Here is a 27,913-nt window from a genome sequence, read left to right as displayed (position 1 = left end):
CTAGATACATTCCACATCAAAAAGGATACTTTCCAGTAGGTCTGGGAAGTGTTGCATTCAGTCCCCCCACCCTTGGATACTCTCAGTTCTTACTGGCATATCAGAGATCTTGACAGGTCCTGCAGTAAGAAACCTCTTTAACATGTTTAACTCTGAATTTTGCAATGTATGTACATATGTATTTATTTTTAAGTCCTTACCCGAGGATATGTCTATTGATTTTAGAGAGAGAAGAAGGAAGGGAGACAGAGAGAGAAGACATCAACCCATTGCCTTCCATAGACACCTCAACCAAAGATCAAACTCGTAACCTAGATACATACCCTGAGTGAGAAACAAACCTGCAACATTTTGGTGTATGGGGTGGTGCTTGATTAACCGAGCCACCTGGCCAGGGCCGCAATTTATTTTTCATATAACATTTCATGGGACGCTGTGGAAATGCTGCACAGTTCTGCAGGAAGTCGCACACCTCCCAGGCTCCTCTTAAGAGTGGACTGTGGGTAGTGCCCCTGCCGTGAAGGAGTGGTTCTCCTGTACCAGCCCTCAGGTGCACTTTGGCAAACCCAGAACCTGCCTACTGACTCACATGCACAAAGTAGATAAAGTCACGTATTCTTCATGTGTCTGAGTTCTGCCTGCCTTAAGACTCATTTCCTGAAGAACTGGGGTTTTTTTCCCCCTCTCTTTCTCTTTTTCCTCTCCTTGACTCTAGATCTCAAACTAAACAGGACAGAAAATGACCAGGAAATAACAAGTCACCAAATATATTAATGGGCTTCACTTTTCTCTCTTACCTGTCAAATCAAATACTTGGGCAGATTGCCACATGAAAACTAAAACATCTCCTTTCAGCAAAAGGGCTGCTATTGTCAAAATCGAGAACAGTGCACTTATTATCTTATCACTGGTGTGTTCCAGGCATACCCAGAAGCTCTACTGAAGGAGAGATTTCACCCAATGGAGTCTTTCTCAGGAATCTTTCTAGACGTTTTGGAGGAACCACAGAATCTCAGCATCAGAAAAACTGAGAGATTGGTCATTCGATTTTCTTCTGGATCCTGGAATCTTCCATCACTATCTCTAAAAGGCACTTAATGTATGTTTTACATGTTTTACAACCATCATCTATTTTCCAATTACTATTTAACTGAAAAAATCCTGTGTCCAAGAGCCTGGGTAACTTTCCAAGCCTAGGCCAGGCTATGTCCCTTTTCCTGTGTCTGAGATAGCTTCTCTCACCACATTTTTCATTAATAAAAATAGCAAATACTATCACATGCCTAACAGTAGACACTGTACCAAGCCTTTTAATTATGTCACTTTATTTCATCTTGACCACTGCCCTATGATGATGTAATATTGCTACTTTACAGATAAACACACAAAACTATTTACTGAATGTTTTGCTGTATTTACTGATATGATTTACTGAGTGTTTTCCCCATCTCAGACACTAAAGTCCTAACCTAAGCACTTGATATTTTTACTGTCACGTCTATGAGTAGATGTTATGGTTCCTTCTCACAAAAGAAGAAACTGAGTCTTCCACATGGTAAAAAATTCACTCACAGTCACATAGCTAGTAACAGGCAGGGCTAGGATACACACCTACAAGTATCTTCTGCTCATCCTTCACACCTTCCTTCTCTCCATTGTCTTTCCGGCCAGAAGGGTCCTCTGTATATTTTTGAATTTGTAGAGCATTTATTCATCATCCTACTCTTGTTACTTGTCATATTCTGCACAGGGCTTTCTCCTCACTGGGCATATCTTCACTACTGTGTATCCTGTAGTGTGCTGTTCATCACACACACTCTATAAACATAAACTATTCTACAATAAATCTTACAGCAATCAGGATTGGCAAGAAAACCTGTGTCTCATAAAGGGTTTCCAGGTCTCAGCTGATTTCTTGGTTGTTATGGGAAGCAGCTGCACAATGGCAGTTAGCACAGGGCATTAAACTGAGTAGTTTGTCATTGATGAGTGCTGTAGCTACCATGGGAGTGAGAGGCTGTTATATTCAACCCTCTCAGATCTACTAGCAAGGCCAAGGTTGAAAGAATCTCTGAGTCAAAGTTGAACCTCTAACATTTAGCAAAGTGCTCGACTGATATCTTTTTTAAAATGACCAATTACAAAGACATATCCTACAGATTCAGCATTTAGAAACTATAACTTCCTTTACCTCTAAAATAATTCTTAGAAATAATTCATCTAGGAGAAGCTTTAGGTTCTTCAAATAGGCATAATGGATAATGATAAATAATGATAAATTATTTTTTCTTTTGAGTTGAATTTGGCAAGCTGATGACTTTGCTTTCCTGAGGATACGTTTAATTGATTTTAGAGAGAGAGTAAGGGATTGGGGAGAGAGAGAGAAAGAGAAAGAGAGAGAGAGACATCAACTGGTTGCCTCCTGTACATGTCCCAACCCAGGATCAAAACCACAATCTTTTGGTGTATGGGATGATGCTCCAACCAGCTAAGCCACCTGGCCAGGGCTTTTTATTAAAAAATTTAAAGGTACTTGTTAGAAGGTTAAGAAGAAAGTACCAATAGAGAACTGTGAACTGGCTCCAACCAAGAGCCCCACACTATTTTGGGAAAATAAAGGCATACATTTGAGAAATATGACTATCTTGGCAATATGCACTAGGACATTCGAATGCTGTGAACAATTTGTTAAGAAACTATTTTACCTATATCATCATAAATACCTTTCAGCTAAAGCAGTGATTTTCAACCAGGGTACTGCAGCACACTGATATGCTGCAAGAATTTTTTTTTAATTTTATTTTACTCATTGTTCAAGTACAGTTTTCTCCCTTTTACTCCCATTCCAGCCCACCCACCCATCCCTCCCCACTTCCCTCCCAGTACCACCCTCCCCCTAGTTTTTGTCCATGTGTCCTTTAAATTTGTTCCTGTAAACCCTTCCCATTCTCCCCTGAAATTCCCTCTTCTCTCCCCTCTGGTCACTGTCAGATTGTCCTCTATTTCAGTCTCTTTGACTATATATTGCTTGTTTCTTTGTTTTGTTGTTTAAGGTTCCTGTTAAAGGTGAGATCATATGGTATTTGTCTTTCACTGCCTGACTTATTTCACTTAGCATAATGTTTTCCAGCTCCATCCATGCTGTTGCAAAGGGTAGGAACTCCTTCTTTCTTTCTGCTGCAGAAAATTCCATTGTGTAAATGTACCATACTTTTTTGATCCATTCATTTACTGATGGGCATCTAGGTTGCTTCCAACAGTAGGCTATTGTAAATTGTGTTGCTATGAATATTGGGGTGCAAAGGTTCTTTTGTATTGGTGTTTTAGGGTTCTTAGTATATAATCCTAGCAGTGGAATTGCTGGGTCAAAAGGCAGATCCATTTTGAGTTTTCTGAGGAAGACCCATACTGCTTTCCATAGTGGTTGTACCAGTCTGCAGTCCCACCAACAGTGCACTAGGGACCCCTTTTCTCCACAACCTCTCCAACACTTGTTTCTTGCTTTGTTTATAATGGCCATTCTGACTGGTGTGAAGTGGTATCTCACTGTTGTTTTAATTTGCATCTCTCTGGTTGCTAGAAATATTGAACATCATTTCATGTGTCTTTGGATCCTCTGTATGTCCTCCTTGGAGAAGTGTCTGTTCAAGTCCTTTACCCATTTTTTAATTGGGCTGCTTGTCTTCTTAGAGTGGAGTTGCGTAAAATCTTAGAGGACTTCAAGAAAGATATTGACAGCAACACAATTATAGTGGGGGATTTTAACACCCCACTGTCAAAAATGGACAGATTTTCCAAACAAAATATCAACAAAGATATCCTGGCATTGAACAATACCCTAGATGAAATGGACTTAACTGATATATACAGAGCCCTCCATCCCAAAGAAGCTAAATACACATTCTTTCCAAATGTACACAGAACATTTTCAAAGATAGACTACATGATAGGACACAAAACAAGCCTCAACAATTTCAAGAAAATTGAAATCATACCAAGCATTTTCTCGGATCACAAGGGACTGAAGCTAGAAACCAACCCCAAGGAAAAAAACCCAAAACACTCAAAATCATGGAGATTAAATAGCATGCTATTAAACAATAAATGGGTCAAGAATAAAATTAGGGAAGAAAGGAAACAAATGAAAATGAACTCACAACAACCCAAAACTTATGGGACACAGCCAAGGCAGTCCTGAGAGGGAAGTTCATAGCGATACAGGCCCACCTAAAAAGGTTAGAAACATTCCAAACAAACAACCTAACCCTACGTCTACAAGAACTCGAGGAACAACAACAAAGGCAGCCCAGAGCAAGCAGAAGGAAGGAAATAACCAAGATCAGAGCAGAATTAAATGACATGGAGACTAAAAGCACAATTCTAAAGATCAGTGAATCTGAGAGCTGGTTCTTTGAAAAGAGAAACAAAATCAAGAAGCCTTTAAGCAGACTCATCAGGAAAAAAAGAGAGAAGACCCAAATAAACACAATCAGAAATGAAAGAGGAGAGATTACAACTGACACCACAGAAATGCAACGTATTGTAAGAAATTACTATGAAGAACTGTATGCCAAGAAATTTGAAAACCTAGGTGAAGTGGACAAATTTCTAGAAAAATATAATCTTCCAAAACTCAGTGAAGAAGAAGCAGAAAGCCTGATCAAACCAATAACAGCAAAAGAAATTAAAGCGGTAATCAAAAAACTCCCAACACACAAAAGCCCGGGACCAGATGGTTTCACAGGAGAGTTCTACAAAGCATTTAAGGAAGAGCTAACCCCTATCCTTCACAGACTATTCCAAAAAATCCAAAAAGATGGGAGTCTCCCAAACTCTTTTTATGAGGCCAACATCATCCTAATTCCAAAACCAGATAAAGACACAACAAAGAAAGAAAACTTCAGGCCAATATCACTGATGAACATTGAGGCTAAAATCCTCAACAAAATACTGGCAAACCGCATCCAACAATACATTAAAAAGATCATACATCATGACCAAGTGGGATTCATTCCAGGGATGCAAGGATGGTTCAATATTTGCAAGTCAGTAAATGTAATACATCACATAAACAAAAGCAAATACAAAAACCACATGATCATATCAATTGATGCAGAAAAAGCATTTGATAAGGTACAGCACCCATTCATGATAAAAGCACTCGGCAAAGTGGGAATAGAGGGAGCATTCCTCAACATAATAAAGGCCATATATGAGAGACCTACAGCCAACATCATACTCAATGGGCAAAAATTAAAATCTTTTCCACTAAGATCAGGAACAAGACAAGGCTGTCCACTTTCACCACTTCTATTCAATATTGTACTGGAAGTTTTAGCCACAGCAATCAGACAAGAAAAAGAAATAAAAGGCATTCAAATCGGAAAGGAGGAAACAAAATTGTCACTGTTTGCAGATGACATGATAGTATACATAGAAAATCCTATAGACCCCACCAAAAAACTGCTTGACCTAATCAATGAATTTGGCAAAACAGGGGGATACAAAGTCAATATCCAGAAATCAAAGGCATTTCTGTACACCAACAATGAAACAGCAGAAACAGAGATCAAGGAAAAAATCCCATTTGAAATAGCAAAAAGAAAAATAAAATATCTAGGAATAAACCTAACCAAAGAGGTAAAAGACCTGTATTCAGAAAACTACACAATACTGAAGAAAGAAATCAAGGAAGACAAAATCAAATGGAAACATATACCATGTTCATGGATTGGAAGAATTAATATCATCAAAATGTCCATACTACCCAAAGCAATTTACACATTCAATGCAATACCTATTAAAGTACCAATGGCTTATTTCACAGACATAGAACAAACACTTCAAAACTTTATATGGAATTATAAACGACCCGGAATAGCTGCTGCAATTTTGAGAAAGAAGAGTAAAGTAGGAGGGATCACAATACCCGACACTAAACTATACTACAAGGCCACTGTAATCAAAACTGCCTGGTACTGGCATAAAAACAGGCACATGGACCAATGGAACAGAACAGAGAACCCAGAAATAACCCCAAGTCTCTATGGTCAATTAATATTTGACAAAGGAGGCAGCAACATAAAATGGAGTGAAAATAGCCTCTTCAACAAATGATTTTGGGAGAACTGGACAGCTACGTGCAAAAAAATGAAACTCGAGCACCAGCTTACACCGTACACAAAAATAAATTCAAGGTGGATAAAAGACTTCAATATAAAACGTGACACCATTAAGGTGCTAGAGGAGAACGTAGGTAAGAAAATCTCAGATATTTCACAAAGAAACTTTTTTACTGACGTGTCCCCTAGAGCAAGGGACATAAAAGAAAGAATAAACAAATGGGACCTCATCAAAATAAAAAGCTTCTGCACATTTAAAGAAAACAGTATCAAAATAAAAAGAGAACCAACTGTATGGGAAAACATATTTGCCAATGACACCTCAGACAAGGGTTTAATCTCCAAAATATATAAGGAATTTTTAAAACATACAATACCTGACTATTTAGTCTGGGGCACTGACCTCTTTTCCTTTAGATTGTTAAATTAAAAAAAGACAATAGCCAATATAACAATAGCCATCTGATGTGAATGAATCAAAATTATAGTGTGCTACAGAATTTTAGTAATTAGTTTATGTGTGCCATGAGATGAAAAAAAAATTTAAAAATCATTGAGGTAAAGCATGCTGTCTTTTTACTTAATCTCTTGAGCTCTCAATAAGAAATGTTGATGTGCTGTGTTTAATTAAATTTGCTACCAAAACAGTTGTTTGTAGACAGAGGAACAACATTAGTGTGGGTGCTTAAAATAAGATAGTAAATTTCTTGGTCTAAACATATAAAGAAAATGAAAACAGAACCCAGCGAGGCCATTTCCTGAGGTCAAATAACTCATTAGAACAAAACCAAGGTCTCCTAATCTCCCAGTCCTTCCACTACTCCAGGGAAGGCAAACGACTCCAGTTCCAGTGGCTCTGCAGTGACTGCCAGTCTGTTACATGAATGAGCACTGTGATCCGTCAGAGACATCTAGCATAGCATTATGATGAGTCCTGGTACATGTACTGCTAGTCTGCATCTCTCCAGTATATCACACTGTCAAAGTCTACACAATCAAAACTGCCCAGTGACTAATACAAATGTGTAAATTTTGGTAATGTTCATTATTCACATAACAGATAAATGTATTACTCAACAAGTAACAATAATACATACATACACACATTAAGAGATAGAGTTTTGTAGTTACAATGCCAAGCCTTAGTATTTGCTATAGGAAGGAAGGAAGGGAAGGAAGGTAGGCAGGAAGGAGGAAGGGGTGGAGTGATGGAGGAAAAGAGGAAGAGATGATATATTTCAGGTTTCCCAAATATAAAGAAACAGCAAATAAAATTATCAGCTCAGTAAGTTTATGTAACACCTTTGAGGGATAATATGCACTTTACTAATACCTTTAGTTGCCCTTCAATGGAATATTAAGACATCTCCTGAAAAGAATAAACGTTATAATTTCAAGTGACTCATTTCCTGAGGGCAAGAAGTTTAGTATTTCATTGGAACGAACTTCGGAGAAACTCATTTGAGTACTTCTGCACCTAAAGATGCTGTGTCAAAACTGCTCTATCTCCTCTTCTTATTGCATGATGCTCTGGTTCTACCCACAGGCTATGTCTACGCAGGACCACCTAATTCAAGTAGGAGCCATGCCCACTTGGGTGGCCCCTGGGATGCTCAGTCCGATGCTGTGAAGACTTTGGCAGGCCCAGCTCTCAGCCCTTCACACAGGGGCAGCTGTGCTTTTTCCTTCCTCTGCCACAGAAGCCAGGAGTGAATTCCAGCTGTGCCCTGGAATCACATTTGCCTGGTCTCCTATGTCTGGTCAAGCTGCTGGGACTCATAAACAGCTTGCAGCAACTAAACTGACTTCATAGCAGGGAAAAGGACCTTGCTCCCCCTGGGCAGAAAAAGGGACCTGAGTGTGTTTAATTTATTTTGTCAGAAGCCAGAGAAGTCTTTAAAATCTTTCTTGAGAAAGCTGTTTTTGTGAGGTTGCTGTTGTGATGTTATTAGATAACAAATTTCCTTCTCTATTAAAAAAATTACATAGACATTTATTTTACACTTCAAAAACAGTTAAATCAGGCAGACCTTAGTTTTGTGTGGACCTTTCCAAGTTATATAACTTTCTGCAGCTTTGGTTCCTCAAAACTGTATAATGGGATCTTGCAGGATTCTTTTCCTGATAAAATGAAATAATGTCTGAAAACTTAATAACACTGTGCTTGATGTGTGCTTAATGATCAGTGTAGTATTATTAGCTCTGGATGATACTGAAGGACCTTCTACATGATGGAATAAATTCCGTACGTTCTTTTTTTTAAAGAAGGCAAATGACAGTATCTTTCTACCACAATAGATTTCTTATAAGGAAAGTATGATTTTTCAAAAAGACACCAAATTAATCCCTTCTGTTCTTATTTGTATAGCCTTGAAAAGGAAATTTAAACTCTTTTATTTCAACAGTACCTCTTCTTCTACTCTTCAGAAAAAAGAAGAGAAAATAACCCCACTAGAAAACTGCCTATGACTGAGAGTCCCAATTCCCTTCAAATGAATTTTTAAAAATCTTTGTTGGGTCTCTACACTGTATCATTAACATGCCAGCCCCAGCCAACTCATATCAGTGCCAACACATTGTGATTGCTGGACTCTTTCTTCCAAACATACCAGAGCAGAGATGAGCTAGCTGTTCATCAATCTACTCCCTCCTCTTCCCAGGCACATGGCTGGACTACATTTCCTGGAACCCCTTGCACTTAACTGTGCCTATGTGACTAAGTTCCCACCTGTGGGATGTAACTGGAAGTGATGTGTGCCCCTCCAAGCCTAGCCCAGATGATGCTCATATGGACACCCCTCCAGCTGTCGCCATTTTGCCCCCACTTGTTGAAGATACACTCTAATACTTACCACGTGGAAGAGAGCAGAGCCACAAGATAGAAGGCATCTGTGTCTGATCACTGGTTCAAAGAAAGCCAAGTACCTCTGTTCAGAATGTCACATGCTTCTATCATGTACGGGCCACTGTTTTGCATGTGTTTATTACAGTAGCTGGTACCTCAGGCACCTGGAAGTCCTGGGGTTTTTGCAAAATTACAAAGTACTGATAAATTACAGTATTTGTAAAATTATCGATCTAATTATTGTGTGCCAAATCAGATACTAGTTCATAAAAAATAATAAAAAAAACACTCTAGAACTAAGAAGACTAGCTTCTACACTAGGTAAACCATCAGAGGTGCGAAAAGTTTAAGAAAAATGCTGTTGAAAACCTTGAAATATAAAATCATTTCATTTATTTAATTTTTCTCTGACACAAAGAATCTAGTATTGCTTGACTTTAGCGACTGGAATATCTTGATTCAGACTCTTAAACACCAGTGTTTCATGGGAGTATAGTTTGCATCAGGTCATTAGTACAGACAGACATTTCTGACAATTAGACATTTCTGATTTAAAAAAAAATCAATTCAAGAGAACTGGAGTTATTAGCTATAGGCTGTCATTTATATTTAGTAAATAACAGAGTGAAATCACCTTCATAACTTCAGAATATCTATAATGAGATGATTACAGATAGTAATCCCTGTTTTAAATGGATCATAAAATACACTGTTTTATTCAATTGCTAAAATGTACATGGATATGCATTTGTCCTGTGTACCCACAGGAAATAAATCAGGGGATATATTCAGAAATTTAATCCTCAGGCTAACTCTGGGAAATTCAAGCCTCAACCCCAACCCAAGTCCAATTAAGTAAATTATTTATTTTGCTGTCCAAAGTATAAGAGACCTAACCTAGTTTAAGACCATACAGTTAAAGATGTAATGATGAATGAGATTACTTACTGGCTATCAAAAATGATCATGTTAATATAGTAAAGACCTTATATCAAATGGATTATCAATGGCACTTCTGGAAAACCACCTTCGATCATCACAGAAGCAAGCCTGGACACAAATGCATCATAAGTAACTTACTAAAAATATCTCTCAAATCAGTTGATTCTCTCCATTTGCACTGTTCCTATATTTATCTAGATCACCCCTCTTGCCTGGCCTACTGAAATATCTGCTTTTAACCCAGGCTGTATGTTCCCATTCTTGCCCTATCTTCAAACTGTTCCCCTTACGGTCCCCAGAGTAACTTCTTTAAAGCACATAGCCTATTACATCACTCTCTTGCTTTAAATTCTTTCATGTGTCTGCATCGGTCTTAGAGTAAAATTGGAACTCCATCATGACCTGCCATGCCCTAGTCAGTCTCAACCTGTCCTAGTACCAACCTCCCCATTCCCCTCACCTGAACCCAGAGGGTCTCCTTTATATTCCTTGAATATTCCAAGCTCTTTTTTCCATCAGGGCTTTTAGACTTCGGTTCTCTCTGCCAGAAATGCTTTCCCTCCAGCTCTTTACATTGTTGACTTTTCCTCATCCTTCAACTCTCGATTCAGCCATCACTTACCCAGATGCCCTCTTGCCCTGTTTATTTCCTTCACAGCACTTACCGCACCCTGTAATTTTAGTCTTTACTATCTGAAAATCTGGATACTCTTTGAGAACATGTACTTTTTTTAAAAAAAGTATTTACTTATTTTAGAGAGAGGGGAAGGGAGGGAACAAGAGAGGGAGAGAAATATCAATGTGTGGTTGCCTTTCACACGGCCCCAACTGGGGACCTGGCCCAAAACCCAGTCATGTGCCCTGACTGGGAATCAAACCCTGGCAACTCTTTGGTTTACTGGTGCTCAATCCACTGAACCACACCTTCTGGCTCTTTTTTCCTTTTTTACTACCTTGTTTTAGGCATCATATCCTCAGAGACTGGTGGATACGTGGATAGATGGACTGATGGATAGATGAATGGATGGATGGAATGCCCCATGTACCATCTATAAAAAGCTATATTATCACATTTGGCAATAAGTGTTACTGTCCTTTCCCTGTCCTTGTGGGGATGGTTATAGGGCAATCCCAATTTCTTCTTTGTCTTTTAATTGCTTCTATTACTCAAAAAAGCTGTATTTATCTATTTTTTATTTAGCTTTCTGACTCTGTGCTTGTACCTTCGATACTTTCAAAATGATTTTCTGCTCCTCACTAAGGAAAGCCACTTGATCCTGTCATAGGTATGTAGCACACATAGATACACCATAGGCCCTGCTAACATGTTTTGTTGTTGTTTTGTTGTTTTTGTTGCTATTTCTAGACAACCTCATTAGAACTTTAGGTCTCACAGCAGGAAATCTGCAAAGTTGGCCTGGGCATGTGCCAGATGCAGATGTTGGTGCTTTCTCAATTTTCTTGGTACAAAGGTAAACAATTCTGCTTAGCTGGTTGGAGCATTGTCCCATAATCGAAAGATTGCAGGTTCAACCCCAGTCCAGGTACATATAGATGCAACCAGTTAATGTTCCTCTCTTCCTTCCTCTCTCCTTTTCTCTTTCTCTAAAAGCAATGAAAACATGTCCTCAGGGATGACTCAAAAAAAGTAAACAACTTTATTACCAGGGGTTCAGAACAGACTAGTTATGTTATGTTAGAGGCTGTACTGTAGGACAGCTTCAATGGTAGGTCAAATGCTGGACCACTTTGAATGCCTATAACACCATCCCTGAAAGGGGGCAATCCCAGTTTCTGTTCTCTTCATTCATCTCTCTTGGGAACACATAGAAGATTTAGCTCTGGGGACATCCATATGACCATTTCCACATAGTTTTACTCTTAAAGAAAAAATACCAAGTCTGCAAAATAGATAATCCCAAAAGGATATGTCTTAATATTTCATTATCTACAATATTTGGGCACATAACGTTATCCTGGCTTTGAATTTACTATCCAACTTCTGAAGGAGCCCTTCAGGAAAACAAACAAACAAAAATGATATCTCAATGTAGGACCAAACCACAGGCCACTTCCCTGGGTTTCTACATCTAGGGCTATGGCCTGTGCAAGGGAACAGCAAATGAACTCCAGGACTATGTGGAAGCCCAGTACACATTTCAATTTTTCTTATGGCACTGGGTCAATATGACAGAATAGCTAGATTTTCCTATTCTGACTAAATGGAGGAGAGTCATGCTCACAAATAGTTTTCCCAAAAGTTCCTCTGTACAAATCATAGGAAATGCAGGACTGGATCTGGGCAGGGATGCTGGAAATGTCAAAGCAGGCCATCCACACTGAACACCTCTGAGAATGCCAGCATGTGTGACCACACTTTTCCCCACTTGGAGCCATGATGAAGAAATGCTATCCCAATCCAGCTGAACTTATGAACTCCATTCTGTCACTCAACATGAGAAAACTCAACAAGTCCCTATAGAATGCTTGCCAAGGAACTGCACATTTGGCAATGTGACAACCACCTACAAGGAGGAAGGCTACAAGATGCAGTCCTGCCACCCCTGTAGTGGCCGTAATGGCGTTACATGAATAAGGAAGTTACTGGGTTCTTTGCCCCGGAAATCCCACAGGGCTCTTTTCTTGAAGGCTCACAGGAAAAATTCTTCCAAGGACTCAGTACCAAGAAAAGTATTGCTTCTCCTGAGGATTTAGCTTTGTTACTGGTTTGTTTTATCTTTTGGATACTGTGATTACTTTAACAGACTATGTTTCCTCTTTGCTTCTAGATAGAAGATTGCAATGACAACAGTGAACATTATGATATGCATTCTTATGCTCTAACTGTACCCCTGACTTAATTTTGTTTTCTTGCACTTGTTACCCCCAACTCTGATTTAGCTACTTTTCATTCTCTTGTGTATATTTCATAAGCTGCTTGAAATCTTTTGGGGAGTAAAATAGGTTATTATTGCATAGACATACACAGCGGATTTTACATCAAAACTTTTACAACCCTAGATCCTATAACAATACAATGTGGCCTCAGACAAACCGAAGTTTGAATCCTGATTCTGTGCCTTTCCAACTATGTGATCTTGGGCAAGTAATTTAATATTTCTAAGCTTTCATTTCCTCCTTTTTAAATTGAGGATAATGACATTTATATTATATAGTGGCAGTGAGAAGTAAAGACAATTTATATAGAGTTGGTACTTTGTAATTACTAAATAAATATTATCCTTTATTATTATTATTAATCATGCAGATTTTTATGGAAGACAAATGTCTGGAAGACATTGTCAATACCTAAAGACAAGGCCTGGAAGACACAGGGCCACAGACACATGGGAAACGTCATGTGGCTGTGAAGGCAGAGTTGAGACTGCAGCATCTCCAGGCCAAGGAACACGAAGGATCAGACATCACAAGAAGCTAGAAGACATGATGAGAACAGATTCTCCCTTAGAAGGTTTGGAAGAAACATGGTCCTAATGGCTTTGATTACAGCTTTCTGAGAGAACAGATTTCTATTGTTTTAAACCATCCAGTTTGTGGGATTTTTTTTACAGCAGTTCTAGGAAACTAATACATCCTGCAATTCCTTTTCCAGGATACCACCCCCTAACATAGATATTGCTCAAACACTAAAAAAAATCATAAAACTTGGAGCATGTGAGTCTTCTGTCAACCTAAAAAAAAGCTCACTTCAATTTTTCTATAATAATGCCTTTTTTTTGTTTTTCATAAATGTCAAGAAACCTTATGACCACATACAAGCTGATAGTAGTTGAAAGAAGACACCGTCTTCATACATGTAATGGTGGCAACTAATTTTAAAATTATCCTAAAACTTCTGCCCAAGATGGAGGCATAGGTAGGTACACTTTGCCTCCTTGTACAGACAAAGGAAGGACAACAAATTTAAAAACAAAATATAACCAGAACTGCCAGAAAATTGAACTGTATGAAAGTCTGACAACCAAGGAGTTAAAGAAGAAACATTCATCCAGACAGATAGGAGGGGAGGAGAGGAATCATGGCAAGGCAGTGGATGAAGGACTGGGGCGGTCAAGGGGGCTGCTGGCAGACCAGCTGAGGCAGTAGCTGGCAGACCAAGTGATCCCACATTTGCGTGCTGCTAAAATAAGAAGAATAACTGGGGAGTGAGACAGACCATGTGACTCAGGGTTCCAATGTGGGGAAATAAAGATTCAAAACCTCTGATTGTAAAACCTGTGAGGGGTGTGTTGGCAAGAGAAACTCCCAGCCTTACAGGAGAGTTCTTTGGAGAGACCCACAGGGTCCTAGAATGTACACAAAACCACCCATCTGAGAATCAGCACCAGAAGGGCCCAATTTGCTTGTGGGTAGTGTGGAAAGTGACCAAAAGCCAGCCAAGAGCAGAGCAAGCAACATTATTCCCTCTTGGATGCCTCCCCCACATACGGTGCAACAACGCAGCAAAGTGGGTTGGCCTGCCTTGGTGAATACCTAAGGCTTGGCCCCTTACTACGTATCAGGCACACTGAGACAAAAAAAAACATGACCCAAATGAAAGAACAGATCAAAGCTCCAAGAATAGAACTAAGCGATGAAGAGATAGCCAACCTATCAGTGGCAGAGTTCAAAATACTGGTAATCAGAATATTCACAGAAATGGTTGAATATGGTTGCAAAATAGAGGAAAAAGTGAAAGCTATGAAGAGTGAAATAAAGGAAAATGTACAGGGAACCGACAGTGATGGGAAGGAAACCAGGGCTCAAATCAATGATTTGGACCAGAAGGAAGAAATAAACATTCATCAAGAACACAATAAAGAAATAAGAATTCAAAAAGATGAGGGGAGGCTTAGGAACCTTCAGGACAACTTTAAATATTCCAACATCTGAATTATAGGGGTGCCAGAAGGAGAAGAACAAGAGCAAAAAATTTAAAACTTATTTGAACAAATAACGAAGGAGAACTTCCCCAATCTGGCAAAGGAAATGGACTTCCAGGAAATCCAGGGAACTCAGAGAGTCCCAAAGATGTTGGACCCTAGAAGGTACACATCAAGGAACATTATAATTACATTAGCCAAGATTAAAAATAAGGAGAGAATCTTACAAGCAGCAAGAGAAAAGAAGACAGTTACCTACAAAGGAGTTCCCATCAAACTATCAGCTGATTTCTCCAAAGAGACCTTACAGGGAAGAAGGGGCTGGAAAGAAGTATTCCGAGTCATGAAAGGCAAGGACCTACATCCAAGATTACTGTATTCACCAAAGCTCTCATTTAGAATGGAAGGGCAGATAAAGTGCTTCCCAGGTAAGGGCAAGATAAAGGAGTTCTTCCTCACCAAGACCTTATTATATGAAATGCTAAAGGGACTTATCCAAGAAACAGAAGAAGATCAAATCTATGAGCAGTAGAATGATAATAAACTCACAACTATCAACAACTGAACTTAAAAACAAACCAAATGTAGCAAACTAAAACAGGAACACTATCAGAAAAATGGAGATCACATGGAGAGTTAGCAGTGGGGAGGGGGAAAGATACAGGGAATAAGAAGCATCAGTGGTAGGTACAAAATAGATGAGGAGGTTAAGAATAGTGTGAGAAACAGAGAAGCCAAAGAAATTACCTGTATGATCCATGGACATGAATTAAGGTGGGAGAATGCTGGTGGGAGGCGGGTTGTAGGATGAAGAGAATAAAGAACAGGAAAAAAATGGGATAACTGTAATAGCATAATTAATAACACATATTTTAAAAAATGAATTTGAATAATGAGGTAGGCAACTAACTTTCTCTGATAGTTTCACCAGTTTAAGAATGACAATGCAATGTAGTTTTTTATTTCCCCTAATTCTCCTTGTTTCTACAATGTTGAAATTGTCTAGAAAACTAAATCTTAAAGAAAAGAAAATATTTATGCTAGATAAATGGACATCATTCCACTCTTGTTACTTCTTTCTAGACTCCAGGTGCTTGTGGATATTGTCCAGGAAGAAATCCACGTCTACTCACTAGGTAAAGAGGATTATTCTGGTAAGCGATATCCTTCAGTGCCACAATCTGAAACTCTATCCTCTCAGAAATGAAAGCCCTGTTAGGGTCTGAATGAACCAGGACAAACTATAGTGGGGCAAGCACACAAATGGAAGCTCTTCTGGGAATCCCAAAACTGAGGGTAGGTTTTACTGATAGTTTGTATTTATTTATTTAAATACTTATTCCACCATGTTAAATCTCTTTTTATCAGGGATCATTTTCTAAAAGCTCAAATTTCTCCATGTGGGAAGTTACTATTTATATATCCTAGAGCTGGGCTATAAAATAGAACCAAGGTTAAGTTTGTCCAAAGTGTCTCCCTAAGGATAGTGATAAAATGACAACTACTGGGAGCACCTAATACAAAGAAGCGGCAATGTTGGGGCGAGGGGAAAAGGATGGTCTTATAATCTCTCAGAAGTTTTTCATTACAGGTTAATACCCAATTTTGAGAACCATAAGAAATCACATGCAGCCTTTTATTCAATGAGCAGTTAGTGTCTTAGGTACGAGATGCCATGGGAACAAAACTCAGTAAAGACACATTTCTTTCTTTTTTTAAATCCTCACCTGAGAATATGTTTATTGACTTTAGAGAGAGAGGAAGGGAGGGGGAGAGAGAGATAGAGAAACGTCAATCAGTTGCCTCCCAAATGTGCCCTGACTAGGGATTGACACCACAACTCAGGTATATGCCCTGACCAGGAATCAAACCCACAACTTTTTTGGTGTATGGGATGATGCTCCAACCAACCGAGCTGCCCACCAGGGAAAGACACATTTCTCATCTGAAGGGAAAGATATATGAGTCAATCAGACAATATAAAACTATGTGTTACTACTAGAGTAAAGGTTCTCATGACCTACCCAGCCTCAGGGAATCCCAAAGAAAAACAATGGGAGTAAGAAAGGACACTGAATGGATGCTTGAAATGCCATCTACCATTCTGTGAACTCATCTATCCCCAACACCTGACTGTGTTCTCTCCGTGTCCCTACACCAAAATGATTAAACCACAAAATAACTTCACTATTATAGACACATGTCTTCCTTACCTTCTTTTAGTCATCCAACAAATAATTATTGAGTAACTACTATATGCCAGGTGCCTTCTAATCCAGGTCTAATGACACATTTATCCTAAGCCTCATATTCATGAAGGGTTTCTAGTGTAGATTTTTAAATTCTTTCCAAATTATATCATATATGCAGTCACAGATATATGCTTATAGAATTAAACTTCAAAGCATATTACAATTTTTATAATCCTGTTTTGGCAATTTAAAATATATACACAAGTCCCCCAAATCCCAAGCTGCATATTACCCATGGAAGTGATCTTGGTCTTTCTTGATCTTTTTGGGGTCTGCTGAGCACTCAAGGAGGAGTGACAACAAACAAGCCAGTTGTTGTACTTGCACTCACAGATATCAAATAAGAACACACACCAAACCGATACCCGTAGTGCCTGCATGGCAGGGCAGTGGCATGAGGCGAGACTGAGCTGGTAAACCAAGCTTTCACTTTATCTGAATTGTTTGAATTTTTACAGTATGGACATATCCATGTATCACTTGTGTAGTCATTATGCACTTCTATACCAGGTACATCATTGAGAGAAGAGCCAAGAAGGGGACCACAGGAGAGGCTGATCTCAGTGTGGATCAAGGAGAATGAGAGAAATGCCAAGTTGTTAGAGCTTCAGGGTTGGTCTGGAGCTAACATAGCTGCACACAACTTCACGGTGACTGTTGTCTCCATGTCCTGTGGGAAGCACTGCCAGGCATGGACACAAGACTTCCCATCTTTGATCTCTCTACTGGGCTTAATTATCTTCTGATCCCAAATGGAATGACTTGCTCTCATGTACTGAGTAACATGGATGATCAACATGTTACTCTCAAATATTGGTTTGAAACTTGTCTTTCCATGAACAGCAAAATAATCTTACCAGAAGATGCCAAGTGCCCCTGAGCTGAATCACAGTCACTATGTCTAGACTAAAATGTCTCATATCTATTTTGTCAAACAAGTTGTGCCCTGCCCATTACTATAAACTGTATAATCCACATAGACTTTCCACTGCTCCACTGACAACAGGGCAGCCTCTGCTAATCAGATTTCTCTCTGAAGAAAACTTAGCCATGTAAATAATCTCAAGACATGCTAGGGAAATAAGAACAGGTATCATGCAAACATCAGCCATGTCCTCACATAGCTCACTAATGGCAGACTGGTCAGTTGTGACAAATTTGGGGGCAAAAATGTTTCCTTACACTGTCATTCTTTTCAATTTTCTAATTGTAGTTTGAAATATATTCAGACAATGTGGCTTTTACAGAACAGAGGTGTAAATAATGACTGGTCATCCAGTAATGTTTTTGATCAGAGCCATTATGTGTGAGCATACATGTATGTGTGTGCACTGTTTTGCTATAATATGACAGGGTCCCTCTTTGGAGTGTGCACAGTTGTTAGGGGTATGTGCACAAGTAAAGCCAATGCAGAGAAATACAATGGAAAGTGCCTCTGCATGAGGCGGACAGCTAACAGGGAAAGCTTTCCACAGAGAACTTCATATTTGAGTTCTGTTCTAAAACGTCAAGGGGAGTTTGCATGGTGGATAGGTAAAATAGGAGAAACCCAGTTAAATTTGAATTTTGAATAAACAATAAATGATTTTATAGGTACATCCCAAATATTGCATGGGTGTTCGGTATTTTTATTTGCTGAATCAGGCAATCCTAATGGTGGAAGAGGCGAAGATATGCATGTCAATCATCTTTCCTCCTTTGTCATGAATATTGTCAACATCAGCATCAATTAACATTAACAGGCCACAGTGAATGAGGTGCATGCTTATGGAAGGCTATCCATCACTCCTGCTACTGGAAACACTAGAACATGCCTGCTTCTTCAATCATGACTCCTTGAGATTCTAGAATTCACCCTATTCCTCCTTCTTCAAGACCTAGCCCATGACTGGCATGTGCTAGGTGCTTGAAATACAGTTGTGAACAAATGAGGATATGATGTGGAATGACCATAAAAGGAGGAAATTTTGGGTGAGGGAAATAAATTGACAAAACTGTACATGGCAGGAAATATAGGAACTTAATGGTAGTTAACAACAACCACTAGTTAGGAGTTGTTTTGTGAGATATATAAGGAGGTCTGGCCCTCGATTTTACACTTTGTTGATGCTGTGCATGTGTGTAATTATAAACACATGTGTATATTTATATTAACACATGTATTTTTAAATGAAAAGTTGCAAGAATAGTACATTGAACTCCCATGTAGTCTATGCTATACATATCAACTGTACTGGAACTCAGCCTTAGAGAAAATTCACAGTCTTTTGAAGTATATACTCTAGAATAGAAATGTTTAACTAAAGCAGTACTGGTCCCACTGAAGATGTTGAATAATTTTTCTTTTATAATGTACCTTATTTTTAAAATGATTTGTCTTATTAAATAAAGAAATGCTTGTGGACTACACCAAACTTTAAAAACCCGGGTAAATAAAAATACAAAAATAAAAATCACCCATTATTTTTCCAGTCAGAAATAATGACAAAATATTTGTAGTATATATATATTTCTAGGTGCTTTCTGCACTGATATGCATATTTTAAAAATATCTAGCATATGTAAATATATAACAAATACGGTGTTGGACTATATATACTACCATATAAGCTTGTTTTTAAGCTACAAAGTAAATCTATTCAAGTGAACAAATATGTTCCTACAATGTAATTCTAATGCTTGTACAGAAATTTTAACTGATGAATTACTTAACCAAGAACATATTGCTAAACATTTGAACTGCTTTTCATTTTTTGCTGTGAAAAACTTCCTGACAGCTAAGTCTTTAAAGTCATTCATTATTTTCTCTTGAGTATGAATTCCTAATGAGAGAAATACTGAGTCAAAGATTATGTACATGTTTAAGGCTATTGATTCATGTCACCATTTTGCTCTCTACAAAGGTTGTGTCAACTTATAGAGAAGATCCCTTTTTCCCAATTATTTTTCCAAGTTAGTCACTCCACAAAATCTGTGAAATCAGAATTTACAGAGAGAGAGCCTATAGAGTAAAAATATGTAGTAAGTTTTCTTTTCATTGGAAACCAGTCCAAAAATTAGGATTTTAAGAAATCTCACTTGTCCATAATTAGCCTTTGGTACAGCCAACTCCTTTAAACAATAACATTTTAAGCCAAATTTTTAAGGAAAGTCTGCCATACTTGTGGAACTATGGTTGCTTACAATTCTAAAATGACTTTATTAAAAATAAATGTGTTTCTTTTTTTAAGATGATAATTAAACTAGCCTTATTTAGTGACATTCCATTCCTTTCTTCACATTCCTGGAGAAAGGAATATGGCCTAGACCACAACTAGAAGGTTATTTGATCAAACAAAGGGAAAACCATAAATGGTGGCTAACCAGCATTACCACAGAGACATTGGTCCAGGTGTAAGTAGCTTGGCTAAATGGGTAATCACCTACTCACTCACCTCCTCAATGAAGAACAAGCTGGAACAAATACAAATCTTAACAGTGTCAAGAACCTCCAAAGAAAAAGGAAAGATAGCCAAGCAGAACTTTTAAAATACTGTCTAAGCCATATCTAAAAGTAAAAGAAATCTATGATACTATAAGAGAGAAGTTAATAGAGCAGAAAAATATTACTCAATATATAACTGCCTAGAGGACTTCTGTGAAAGATATCAGAGTGTATGAAATGCTAGGCAGGGGTAGAAGTGCTGGCTCAGTCGTGAGAAAAGCAAGGATAGTTGGGGAGTATCAACATTTTCTAAAAGCAACAGAAAACCAGGCTAGCTTAGTCTTCTATTTGATAAGTGCCACGATCAATTGACCAACTCCATTTTTTATCTTTTTTGAGACCCAGAAAAATCAAATAAAAGAAAAAATATCCAAATATAGAAGCTGAATTTAACAAGATTAGACATACCATCAAATAATCATAGTCATTTGGTCAATGTCTACAATTAACTCAATGAGACAACATGTTTCACTATGGAGTCAGGTACAAAAACAAATTTTCTTGGGAGATTGCTTTCTCTTATGTAATCGAGTTGGGTGATATTCTGCATCAGTCTTGTTATGATGATTCTATAGTACTAGGATGGAATTTCCAAAGTCAGCATAGTCACCCAAAGTTTAAAAAAAAAGCTCAGAGGTAAAGGGGCCAAAACCCTGAGAACCACAAAATGACAAATGAGAAAACTCCACCCCGCTGAAGATATTCAGGTGTATAAAAGGCACACAAAGGCATATGTAAGCCCTAGAACATCGTCGTTAACCTTGAGTCTCGTGAATCTTTTGGCTCGGGAGAAAAATGAACACCAAGCCTGATGTGATTCGAAAGTGTGTGTGCCTTGTGGGTCTATTCATCACTGGCACCCTCTCTGTGAACTGTAACTCACTGCATGTTCACCTGCGTAGAGTCATCTGGAAAAATCTGAGACTTTTGAGCACTGTGAGCAATTCATTTCCTGTGGCGTGTCAAAGAGAAAACAAAGCTTTTGAGTTGCCCCAAGATATCCTGTCATACACCCAGCCTCTGAAAAGAGGCATCAAAGAAGCTTTCTATGAAATGTCCATATTGGCCTTCAATATCTTCACTCCATCCACCTTCCAACCAACTTGGGGAGAGAAACACCTGAAGAAAATCCAAATTGGACTTGATAAGCAATTGCAGTATCTGGAGCAATGCTTGGAGGAAGAGAAGGAAAATGAAGACAAGAAAGAGGTGGAAGAGGATGAGAAGAAACACCCAGGAGCTATGGTCCTCCAGCTGAACCATCTAGAACTGAGGAGGTATTTCCACAGGATAGGCAGTTTTTTAAAAGACAAGAAATACAGTCACTGTGCCTGGGAGATCGTCCGAGTGGAAATCAGAAGATGTTTCTACTACTTTCAGAAATTCACAGCACTACTCAGGAGAAAATAAGGTAGACTTTTAATATAAAATTCCATTTCTCTCCAAATCTCCTTCCCCTTTATCTTCTTTTTAAGAATTACTGTGCTATCTGTTAAGCCTGCTCTCGGCTGAATTGCTGGTTGTTTATGTGATGTTTACTCTCTCTACAGTTTGGCCTAGCAACATCAGCCACGTTCACCTCTCTAAGAGAGGTAATGCCAATGTCTGCTGGGTGACCAAGAATTTTGTTACAAAGTCCTGAAGACAGTCCTGAAGACAGTAAGAATCCCACTCCATCTTCTACTTTCTGTTCCTCTTTCCTTTTGCTATTTTTTACTTGCTTTGATCGTCACCTTTGAACTTTACCAAGGCAATGGCTAGAGAATATGGATCAGAGAATGTTTCCAAATGTAACAACACCTCAATGACTTAACCTTTTGCTGCTAAGGTGTTCTAGTCTTAAATTAAGCCTGTTTCAAGAAATTATACAAACTTCCACAGAGTTAAAACCCTTCCTTTCTCCCCTTTCTTACACACACACACACACAAAAGTTGACATTTCTGGTCCATTTGTTTCTCAGCTTGGTTTGTTTAAAATCATACCAAGTTTGTAGGATGGTATTCTATTATTTTAAGAGAATGAAGATCCACTCTTTCATATGGGTTGGTTGAATTAGATGACCATTAAGCTCATGTTCAGCCTTTGAGAGCCTATGATTCTAATGCAGAAAGCACTGTTTATTCCCAATTCACATTATTTGATTTCTACAGTCAAGGGCATGGAAAATGATGCAGAAAAGTGTAGTATCTGCCCTCATCATTTTGTGTCTCTGAAATGAAATGCCTACAGTCATCCTATAGAAGAATTTCACATTGGATTTTCCCAATTAGAAGATCACTTTCTGTCTGTTAAGGAAATTAGTTATTTTAATAATACATGACACTTTAATACAGATTGCCTTTTAAAAAATTATTTTGTACCCAGATTACCTAGATTATTTACTTAAATTTTCTCATGTGGTCCCTCATCTGTATTAATTCATCGTCTAGCTGAAATGAGCCTCTTCTCCGTTCTCCTCCAACCCATTTCAGAATCATCTATCTACCTTCGAGCAAGAACTAACATCAAAATTGAGGCTACACAAATTCACAAAAAGGGTGAAATGTACCTGTTTTCAGCCCCTGGGAGACACCTTCTGCTATTTGTTTTAACAGTGTGCTGCTCTATTGTTTAGATTCAAGATTCATCCAAGTGCAGGACTCAAAATTCATAGCGAAACAGAGAAAGTCTTATGATAAAATGGAGGCAACCTTCAGTCAGAAAGTTAGAAGAAATGATTAAAGGATGAGAACAGGTAGTGGATCATGGTCTGCTGGTTATCAGTGGAAGGGTCAGACCATAAAATGAGTTAGTATCACCCATTTAGTAAAAACTGCTCATCAACAGAGTTGTTCTACATGGAAAACAAGCAAGCAAACAAACAAACAACAGCATTAGAAACTGTAAAAGAGATGGGGCATGCAAGCTACTGAGCAGAAAGTATGCACTTGATATTTCCCACGAGTCTCTCTAATAAAGTCTTTGTGTGATCTCCCTCATAACTCTACTAGGATCATGTCAGTTACCTTAGTAATTTATGTTTGTAGTCTTGCCAAATGTTTGCTATACAAGAAGGAAGAGAATTGGCACTTCAAGTCAATAAAGATTGTCTGGTTGTAGCAGCAGAGGAAGAAATCAGAACAGTATGCTTTTACTAAGAACACTTCTAGCCACAAAAAGAACATGACCACTGAAAAATAGGTAAGGAGACAAACTGGCATCATCCCTAAGGAAGAAATACAAACAGACAATGTGCAAAAGAAGACACTGAGATACTCCCCTCCCATTCATCTGGCAAAGATGAAAAAAATGATACTATAGAGTGTGAGTAGCATGTAACATATAGGAAAAAATCCTCTGTCTGTTGCCAGGGAGAGGGTAAACTGGCACATGTTTCCTCTGGGACAATAAGGCAATCTTTTTTTTTATTGATTTTAGCAAAAGAGAAAGGGAGAGAGAAAGAAACATGGATTTGAGAAACACTGATTGGTTGCTTCCTGTATACACCCTGACAGGGAACCCAAACCCTGAACCAGCAACCTACAAATGTGCCCTGACCAGGAAACCAACCAGTGAATCATCAGTGCAGTGGACCATGCTCCAACCAGCTGAGTCATGCTGGCCAGGGCAAGGCAATCTTAAATATTCTAAAAAGTCAGCAACTCCTTTGACCCAGCTATCCTATCTTCAGAAATGTATTCCAAGGAAGTAATGGGTTAAGATTGTTTACTGAAGCCTTGTTTATAGTAATCCTCTTCCCTTTGCTTTCACCGTCACCTCTCTGTATTTTCTATTTCCTACAATAATTGGGGGGGTAATTTTTTTTAATTCTAAGATTAAAAAATTTATTGTCAAAAAAGCAAAAAAAAAAAGAAATTTATTGTCTACTACAATTACCCTGTTTTCCTTACTGGGGTAGCAGCTGGGACCAGCACTGCCGTTTCACTTTGTTGAAGGTGCCTGTGGGCACTTCTTGAGCAACCCAGGTCCTTCTTGCCACTTCTCCCCTGCTACTGCCGCTATTTTTCAAAGAAACCCTTCTTTGGGGATTATTTTCAAAATGAAGTGTTTGAAGTGACTTCAGGTGCTTCAAAGACTTTACTTTTTCTTTTGTTGGTCCCACTCCTACTTTCCAGAAATTGCTGGAGAATGTGCACTATGTGTCTGTCTTCCTGATTTAGCAGTTCCCCTGTTTTTCTCCATTAAGTGTAAGCTCCAAAGTTCTGTTAACGTGGGTAAAGGGCATACCCTTAGAACTGCAGAGCCAAGTGCACTTAAAATGCCTGAGCGGGTACATAGGCGGCAAGTGTTCAGATGGAAACTTCCTCCATCTTCTGGCTTGGGGTAAGGATAAAGAATGTAACTGAGTCTCCTCGGAAGAGGGGCTGATTGGGGGGATCCCACAGAAAAAGCTGGTGGCTCTGGTATATATACGCTACCAGAAGGAATAGCCACAGGTGCAGACTCACCTCCTTTCACCCTCAGAGCGACTTTCTGGGCACTATCCAAGGAGGACCCTGCTTTCTCAAAGTGGCCACTTTGTTTTTGCCCTGGTTCCTTAATAAATAATCCACACTCACTAAGAACAGGTACTACGTGTAAGAAATCTAATTTGTGAGGGAAGGCAGGGCAATAGGGCCACCTGTAATCTAACAGGCACACACCAACAGGGAAACTAGGGGCTACTTCCAAGCCACCGGTTCCTAGGGCTTGGAAGCGTAAACACTCCCTTGGCGGCATCTGCGCTGTGTCCTCAGGGCCTCCCTTTTCTAAATGCAGAGAGGGGACCTGGGATTTAAAGTTGGGGGCCCTACTCGAAGTCAGAATCCCACGTTCATTCTGGAGGGGGCCCACCTTACCATTATTTCTAGGCAAAGACTTGAGGCTTCCTAGGTTATTTCCCTCATCATTCTTTTTTAAGGCGACTCGCTGGCTCACCAGCTCTTGGAAACTCGCAGATCCCAGAACCTAGGCTTTCTGCCTGCCCGAAGTGCCCTGATCCTGTCGTGCACCTTTAGGAGGAGACTGAAATCCTCTGGAACCCACCCAAGGACACCCTGGAATGGAGCGGAACCTCGCTTCTACTCTCTGCAAACGGCACCCCTTTCAAATGTGCGCCCTTTGCGGTGCGCATTGGATAAGATCTGAGAAATGCGCCCTGGGCCACAGGCAGCAGAAGAGGCTGGGCAGGAACAACTTTCCCTACGCCCGAAGCCGCAAGGCAGGGGTGGGGTGGCCACGCTGGGGTCGGGACCCTGGGCTGGAGCTGGCAGGGGGGCTGACTTGGGGAGCAAGAGATTAGGACCCTAGGGGTTTCTTTCTCCCCCCAGCCCCGCCAAGTGTTGGAAAGGCACACAATAGGGGAAGGCGGAGAAACAAAAGGCCATTCGCCAGGATCTTAATCGGCTCCCTCGCGTGGTTCCCTCAAAAAGGACGTCTGGGCGGGTTGGGGAGCGGGGTGGTCAGGAAGGTGGGTGAAGGAGGGTCCTGAGGAGTTCGAGGTCTCTGGTACTTGTCAGCCCTTTTACCCTACGGAGAGGGGCCCAAAGGCAGGGAGGCAAAATCAAAGGAATGTTAAAGGGTTTTCACCTTCTTCCTCAGTAGAGGGACAGGGAGGGGCTGGCATTCCAGATGTTTTGACAGTTGTTGGCTCTGGGGTTCAGCAGAATTTGTACGTCCTTTACACACCTCCCCCCCCCCAAGAAGCACCAACAGTATAGGGGGTGACCTGGCCGACGGAGCAGAGTTCCCCTTCGCAGCCCCAAGCCGAGCCTCCTCCTTCAAGATCCAGACGCCCTGAACGTTGTCCCCCGGCCCAGAAGCACTTTTGTAAAAGTTTGTCTTCCCGCCACCCACACAGCCCAACACGCACCCTGCAGTCACCTTCCATTCGGGGTGTGTTCGGGGACAGACATGTACCCCAAAGGTACTAGGGTTTTATTGATATATCCTCTAAAATCAAGGCCCCACTGCCCAGGAAAGGCGCGGGGGGAGCCGGCCAGAAGCCAAGCCGCGGGCAGGGGTCTGAAGCACACTCCAAGCCCGGAAACGCAAGGAAGGCGGGCGGGGAAGCGGGGTCCGCCGCCTCCCGCTCCTCCGATGCACCCGCCCCCAGGTGTGCCCAGCACCTCTGCCAGCCTGGGCGCGACCAGGAGCGAGCAGCAGCCGGGCGGCGCCACCGCCCTCGCTTGGAGCAGCTTCTCACTCACCGTGGGGTTTCACCTTCAGCCCGGGGCCCTGTCGGCTTCCTGAGCTGGGTAAACTGCAGCCGGCACGAAAGGAAGCGGGTGAGCTTGGGGCAGGAGGAGCGACTCTTACGGATCCACGCCAGGGGCTCCGGAGCCAGTGAGCAAGCTAGCAAGAGAGCGCTGGGCTCCCGCTGATGTTGCCTCTGCTCCAAAGTAGCCCCGACTTGCACTCGAGGCGGCGGTGCGCCGGGGCGGCGAGAGGGGGACCTCCTGGCGGCCACTGGGGGAATGGCAGCTCCATGGGGGAAAGAAGTCAGGTCGCCTTTGGGTCATCTACCCTCAGGACAAAGAGGTGGGACATGGACAGTCTACCGGGCTCACAGCCTTAAGGAGAAGACATTGACACTCTGGCCAGGGGGTCGAGGAAGATATTGGATCAAGAAGGCTACGTTCTGGGTCCACAAGGGTGCATCCAAGGCACCAAGCTACCTAGAGAAGGGAAATCCTTCATCTTCTCCAAGATGTTCTGACTTGAAAAATCCCATATTCTGACTGACTAACAAGGGGAGCATTAATCACTGAAAAATACTTTGAGAGTCTACCGAATTTATTTGAACAAGATGGGAGTCATGAAATGAGCAAGGACTTTGAAACCCAACCCACAGCCTCCCACTTTCTACTTGTGTCATCTTGGTCTATGACCTATAAGGTCATACCTTGCAAGGTGGTTGTAAGGGATAAACTAACCGTAGAAAGTATTTTGTAGTTCACAATGGGAGTCATTAAAAACTAAGTAAACTTCCTGAAGAAAAGCATGTCCTCCACATCTCTTATTTCCTGTATGATTGCATGTTAATGCATGTCAATTAAGGAGTACCAAATGACTAAGTATTGCCTGTATATTGCTAAGTATTGCTATATATTGTGAAAATATATAAATAGAAATTAGGATATGTAGAGAAAACATCCCTCCCCCAAAAGTGGTTTCCTAAACCACATACATCCTTTGCAAGTCTCTAAAACCACATACATCCTTTGCAATATCAAGCTATTTCTGGTATTATAAGGAATATTTAATAAATAGTCATGGTCTAATGATATCAACCCTGGATTAAATGATTCCATTTAATTCTGTGTCACTTGGGGAATACAGATATTGGAGGTTGTGAATATAAAACTTGAACATGAGGAGGAAAAAAAAGTCAGGTACAAGAATC

General features: G+C 40.1%; 2 protein-coding genes across 3 annotated transcripts in view; one reads left to right on the top strand and one right to left on the bottom strand.

The window, feature by feature from the left end:
* The window catches only part of MOB3B (MOB kinase activator 3B), a 194,156-nt gene extending 167,157 nt beyond the window's left edge, over positions 1–26,999 (bottom strand). The window contains exon 1 of one of the 2 annotated variants that reach the window (XM_036021526.1): positions 26,718–26,999. The gene's annotated coding sequence lies outside the window, so the exon portion shown is untranslated. The remainder of the gene's footprint in view (positions 1–26,717) is intronic. The other variant, XM_028526077.2, reaches the window with a different exon arrangement.
* IFNK (interferon kappa) lies at positions 21,154–22,442 on the top strand. The gene has a single exon (XM_028526088.2). The coding sequence runs from the start codon at positions 21,324–21,326 to the stop codon at positions 21,936–21,938; it is 615 nt and encodes a 204-aa protein (XP_028381889.1). The 5' UTR covers positions 21,154–21,323; the 3' UTR covers positions 21,939–22,442.
* Positions 27,000–27,913: the final 914 nt, after the last annotated feature.

The sequence above is a fragment of the Phyllostomus discolor genome, chromosome 3, assembly GCF_004126475.2.
Source record: "Phyllostomus discolor isolate MPI-MPIP mPhyDis1 chromosome 3, mPhyDis1.pri.v3, whole genome shotgun sequence".
In the NCBI taxonomy this organism is placed as follows: Eukaryota; Metazoa; Chordata; class Mammalia; order Chiroptera; family Phyllostomidae; genus Phyllostomus; species Phyllostomus discolor.
The sequence above is the reverse complement of the archived record's forward strand: the minus strand, read 5'-3'. Positions and strand labels throughout refer to the sequence as shown.